Source organism: Antrostomus carolinensis, unplaced genomic scaffold, assembly GCF_000700745.2.
Source record: "Antrostomus carolinensis isolate BGI_N321 unplaced genomic scaffold, ASM70074v2 scaffold16717, whole genome shotgun sequence".
In the NCBI taxonomy this organism is placed as follows: Eukaryota; Metazoa; Chordata; class Aves; order Caprimulgiformes; family Caprimulgidae; genus Antrostomus; species Antrostomus carolinensis.
Genome location: NW_010325533.1, coordinates 18,953 through 24,906, shown reverse-complemented (window position 1 = coordinate 24,906; position 5,954 = coordinate 18,953). Strand labels below are relative to the sequence as shown.

Sequence of the window (5,954 nt, the reverse complement as noted above, 5' to 3'; positions counted from 1 at the left end):
GAGGGCATCTTTCACTGAGCAAGAGCTTCCTGGGTTCCCAAAAATGCTCAGGAGCTGATCCAGATGCTCTGGGATAGTTGTAGTAACTGCAGTAAGATACAGCCCAAGAACAGATGTGTGCTGCAAGCTACACCTGATTCCACATGATGAACACAGACACACTGTCCAGCTGATGCACAGAAAACACAGGTTTAATTATCTGCAGTTTGATTATCTGGTGTTGACATGGTTTTTATGACTAAGTTACCCTTGAGACACTGAGAATCTGGAAACCCCAACCACAGATAAAAATTTCCTTGCAGCTACATAAAGTCACAGTATTTTTCTGACAAACTTTGGCTGAGGGTTTTGAGCATTTTTAACTTATCGGGCTTGCAGTGTATTTTACAAGGAGAGTGAAGTCTTAACACATAAATCATTGACTTAAAGGAAAACAACTGTGTAACAATATTACAAGATCTACAGAACAGGATGCACTTGGATTCCAGTTTCTGTTCATTGGCTCACCAGAGAGAAGGATCATAAATCAGAAATAGAGAATGGAAATCAAAGAAAAGTAACAGGAAGCATCAAAATGAAAACCTGGCAGAAATTACCAATAGCAGGAAAAGAAAAAGGACTCCAGATGTTTTTGTTGTTTTTTTTTTTAAAAAAAACCTGGGAAAGATTCAGTGAACAAAAGATCTACAAGCAGAAAAGAAAAAATGATAGCTTGGATGGGGGGCTTCTCCTCTTTCTTTCTCACACACAAGCCAGGTCTAGTGAGGCAAGAAAATATGTATCTACTAGGAAGATAAGGGAGGCAAAGGGAGGAAAAAGCCATCTGTACATCACCTCCCCTCCTTTCTTCCCATGCAGCACAGCTCTGGAAACTCTGATCCTAGAAATATTTCAATCGGGTTCAGAATTCAAAAGGTTCATTAAATCCAGGATTATTACCACGAGAGAACTCGATCAGAGGAGCCAGGCTGTAATGTTTAAGGGGCTCCACATTCACACATACCTACAGGCTGCAGCACTCAGTCACACGGCAGCAGGAGCGTGTGAATCCAGCTCTACACAGCACCAAGCTTTCTCCTCTGGGGCCATCTGCTGGCTTCCATGCAGACGCTTCCCTGGACCTTTCTGGGACAATGATTGCCTTTTCAGGTGCATAGAAGGTGAACGATGCTCAGAAATCATTAGGCATGATTCCTCACAGAGCTGTAGTCCCAGCTGTGCTGGAGGCCGCATCTTTCTGTCCCACATGCCGCTGTAACTCCAGCTGGCATGTGATTCTTAAACCAGTCTTCTGAAGACTTAAAAAAAAAAAATACATATATATATATATATATGTATATATAGAGCTCCACTTCCCATACTTCCCATGAGATCAGATGTTCTCTCCCCTTCCCCGTGTTTGTACCCCATTTAATCCAACAATGGTCCTAAATTTTAATAATTGCGAAGGCAAGGTACTCGAAATCCTTCCTCCAACAAACAACTCAAAACAACATTGATCTATTCACTTAAGACTTTTTCAAACAAAACTATAAATGAGGGAATTAGTCTTTGTAAGTACCAGTCTGCAAATTAGGTCATTAACTGATCTATATTTTATTTCTTAAAGAATCAAGCTTAGCCAGTAGACTCCTGAATCAAGAATAGATTAGAATTTTATTTGTACATGATCGTTTCAGGGTAATTTTACCAACTGGTATATATTTGTATCATGCTGCTAGTAAACTACAGTGTATTATTGCAAACTCATTTTCAAGCTGCTTAATTCAAGAATGGCTAGAAGCTTAAGGCTATCATTAAAAAACCCCCAACACCAACCAACCCACCTCACCACAGCCAAATCAAACACCCTTCTCTCCTCACCCCACCAGAAAACAAATTTTATGAATTTGAACAACATTCATAAACCATAGAGTAAAATGAAGAAACCTTCAATCCCAGCACATTCCCTACAAAAATAACCTCATGTTTTAAGGAAGCAAAATATCCCCTATTATTAACAGAAAAGGTATGCTGACCCACCAACAGCAATTTGCATCTGAAAGCTTTATTTCCTTTCAAAAACAGAGTTTTCTCTCTCAGACTAGTGAGAGACTGATATGCTCTCCAATTAAAGCTCCAGTTGCTATGATTTAAGATTATATGCCAGGCAATATTTTATTTGCATTTCATTTAAGCACAGAGCTTTTCCACCAAAGTGAGTACCCTTCTGGTTTCTTAATAGATTTGTCTACTTAGCTCTGTTCCACTGCAGCCACATGCATTCAGACACAAAGAATCAGGAAAAGGCACCTGCTGTAGACACCAGTCCAGATCACATGCACTTACATGTGAACAATGCGCTGGAAAGCTACAATCCATCTGACCACAAGACTTCTAAAAGGAAAAAAATGATTTTCTGTGTACTGTTACAGCATCCACTGCTCTGAGGTGAAAAATGAACAACATGCTTCTTCAGAGATAAAGATCATGATAATGGACGCATTAATGTTAGAAATCCTTAGCAATGCAGACATCAAAAGTAATACTAGGTCTGTTTATGCATTAGTCATTTTCACGAATAATGCTACAAAGTTTTTTCATTATTTCATAATCCTCAAGATGATGTTGGGGCTCAAAATCACCTCAAATTTGAGACATATCAGAAAGGCCACAGAAGACACAACATTCTTTGGTATTTTTGGCATTCTACGACACTGCAATGACACTTAAACCTCAATAGTAAGTCTTGCAAACCTGTACTGTAAAGATGCTGGAGTTCTTAACAAAACGAGCCCCTTTTTATCTGCTGGCTGGTTGTGTAACATATAAAGTAACCCTGTCAAGCTAACAAAACCAAGTGCTTCTCCACAGCCCACAGCCAATGAAAAATCCCCCCGAGTGACATATCCCAGGAGAGTTCTGGAGCAATGGGAAGTGACATCTGGGAGAGAGTCTGACCACAGACCAAGAATGAGGTCTTCATGCTCCTCAGTTGTTTCTCTATCTGGAACATTCAGAGGGTCACTTTCCAGAGCCTTCATGTTATCCTTTTTCTTCTTCTTCTTCTTCTCCTCTTTTAGTTTCTGTACCTTGTGCTTGAATATGTCCTGATGTCTGGGTTCTTGAGGACCACAGAAGAGTTTGTCTTTGCCTAGATGCAGCAAGTCATCTTCTGTTGGGATGCAAATCATGGCATGTAATTCAGGGTTCCCTTTTCTCAAGAGAGACAAGTTGACCCATACTAGAGCCCTTGGATAGCTCATCAAGATTGGCAAAAAGACATCTTTAGTCATTTCCTTCTGTCCCAGTCGAGAAATAAGGCGGACTCGACGATCTTTTCCAGCAGTGGGATAGCACCAGGCTGCTATCTGCATTAGTAGTTTCTCACTCCTATTAAAAATTTTGAAAAATAAGCATCAAGGACAGTTATGAACAAGTAGAACAACAGAAATCCAACACCCTGCATATTTGCAAGACCGTGATTTTAAAAAGCCCTGGGGCTTTCTGAAACCTTCCAGGCTGGCATCTGTATCACTCTGAGCACAAAAAGAACATGCGTGAGTGGAATTCATGTGCAAGGCTATTTGTCCAGAAGGAGACATTACTTGTTAAAACTCTCAAAAATTGTTAAATCACAAATGCTCTAAAACCTTCAGTGACATTAATGCAGTCCAGAACTGCCAATGTTTTCTTCCCCTGATAGCTACACAAAAATGAAAGACGCATTCAGGCACTTTCCAAACACTGCTGCTGCCCTCATGCGTTGCATTGGAATGCCGGGGATTCTCTATTTTCTTTATAGATCTTATTAAGTAGCACAAGAACCACCTGTGATGATGTATTAGAAAAGAGAATGCAAGCTGATTTACACAGAAACCGTTTTAAAATCACAAATAGGAGCCTCTAAAAGCTCCATCCACCTGGAGGCAGACAGGATATCCCAACTCCAAGAAATCACTATAATCATGAGTGTCAAATTTAAGATAATTTAAGAAATTTACTTCATCTAATCACCAAGTTTGCTAGGGAAAAGCAGGAGGACTTCCACTCAACTGCAAATTCTGATCTACAACAAACCTATTTAATCTCCTCTCTGTATTTGTATCAAATAGTTGTTTCATCTTAATAATCAAGGCTGAGCTCTTCCTTTCCCCAATTCAGTAATTCCCAACAAAGAAATAACACCTCACATGCACGTATCATTTTGACATACCTGAGAACAATAAAGTCACTTGTCATAGTTTCACCTCTCTCATCAAAGTCTTGTGTGCCTTTAACACCATCTGTCTTTAGGACACTCTCAGAGCTTGTTATACCCATGGTCTCCTCTACCTCACCAGTCTCAGGGGAAGCTTCTTTGACCACTTCTGCCTTAGGTTCACAAAAGCTATGCCCTTCAGTTGTGCAGCACTCAGGGTGTGGGGAAGAAGGATGTACAAATTCTCCTGAAGCTTTCATTCTTCCTTCCCAGTTCTTCGTCAGCTGCCCCCAAGGACAGATGAAAGGTGACAGAGTGCCCAGCTTCACATAATTTGCTCTTTTTGCAGGTGGACGTCTAAATGATAAATCAAGTAGGTAAGAATATTTTTTCCTAGGCCCTTATTCAGTCCCTAGCACTTCAAAAGGCTGTCTGCTTTGTCCTGCTGGCCTAATAATGTTTTCTGGTTTTGAAATGAAATATTTAGAACAGAAAGTTAACTGTGCATTCCCTTTGCAAACTCACTGAGCAAGAATGTTATCATAGAATCATAGAATCATAGAATGGTTTGGGTTGGAAGGAACCTTAAAGATCATCTAGTTCCAACCCCCCTGCCATGAGCAGGGACACCTTACACTAGATCAGGTTACTCAAAGCCTCATCCAGCCTGGTCTTAAACACTTCCAGGGAGGGGGCATCTACAACCTCTTTGGGCAACCTGTTCCAGTGTCTCACCACCCTCACACTAAAGAGGGTTACACTTCTAGACAACACTGCTGACCATCACATCCCTTCAGCCATGATGGCTACTTATATCTACTGTGACTGACACCACCACCTTTTCCTCTAAACTTCTACTTCCCCCTCCTAGCTGGAAGGGGAGCCAACACCAGTTAGTGCAGACAACACTTCCAGCTACCCCATATTCATGGTTGAGAGTTCTGTGTTTACTGTAGTGAAGGCAAACTTGAGAATACCTGGTATTTAAAAAGTGGACACTGAAATGTGTCTCTTCATTCACTTTATTCTTTAACATTTAGTACAAACTTTGATATCCTGCCTTTGCCTTCTCTTACCTCCTCCCTCATTTGCTGCTAAGGGAGCTTGAAATAGCTTTGTGTATTTTGTTGTTATGCAGCCTTGTTACAGCCTTAGAACTGAGCACACCTCTGGGACTAGAAGGTTTTAGTTAATTTACATGCACTGTTTAGCAGAGCTTTGCTGTTAAATACATAGAATCATAGAATGGTTTGGGTTGGAAGGGGACCTTAAAGATCATCTAGTTCCAATCCCCTCTGCCATGAGCAGGGACCCCTTCCACTAGACCAGGTTGCTCAAAGCCTCATCCAGCCTGGCCTTGAACACTTCCAGGGAGGGGGCATCCACAGCTTCTCTGGGCAACCTGTTCCAGTGTCTGACCACCCTCACAGTGAAGAACTTCTTCCTAATATCTAATCTAAACCTACCCTCTTTCAGTTTGAAGCCATTATCGCTCATCCTATCACTACCTTGTAAAAAGTCCCTCCCCAGCTTTCTTGTAGGCCCCTTCAGGTACTGGAAGGCCGCTATAAGATCTCCCCTAAGCCTTCTTTTGTCCAGGCTGAACAGCCAATTCTTTTTTATAATGTTAGGATTTAAAACACTAGTGAAAGATCTTAATAAAGTCAAAGTCTAAAGAACACACAGATAATTAAGGGAATATTTTAAGCAGCATTCACTTTTTAAATTCTTGCAATCGATTCTGAAGTTAACATTACCGTTTGAATTTTTCAAG

At 40.8% G+C, this 5,954-nt stretch overlaps 1 protein-coding gene across 1 annotated transcript in view; it reads right to left on the bottom strand.

Annotated features, from left to right (window-relative positions):
- Nucleotides 1-2,700: 2,700 nt before the first annotated feature.
- Nucleotides 2,701-5,954, bottom strand: part of POP1 (POP1 ribonuclease P/MRP subunit) — a gene marked incomplete at its 5' end in the record, with an annotated part of 20,193 nt that continues 16,939 nt past the window's right edge. Inside the window, 3 exon segments of the mRNA XM_029085789.1 lie at nucleotides 2,701-3,372; nucleotides 4,196-4,537; nucleotides 5,938-5,954. The exon segment at nucleotides 5,938-5,954 is cut by the window's right edge and continues 33 nt beyond it. Coding sequence (XP_028941622.1) covers nucleotides 2,709-3,372; nucleotides 4,196-4,537; nucleotides 5,938-5,954 — 1,023 coding nt within the window.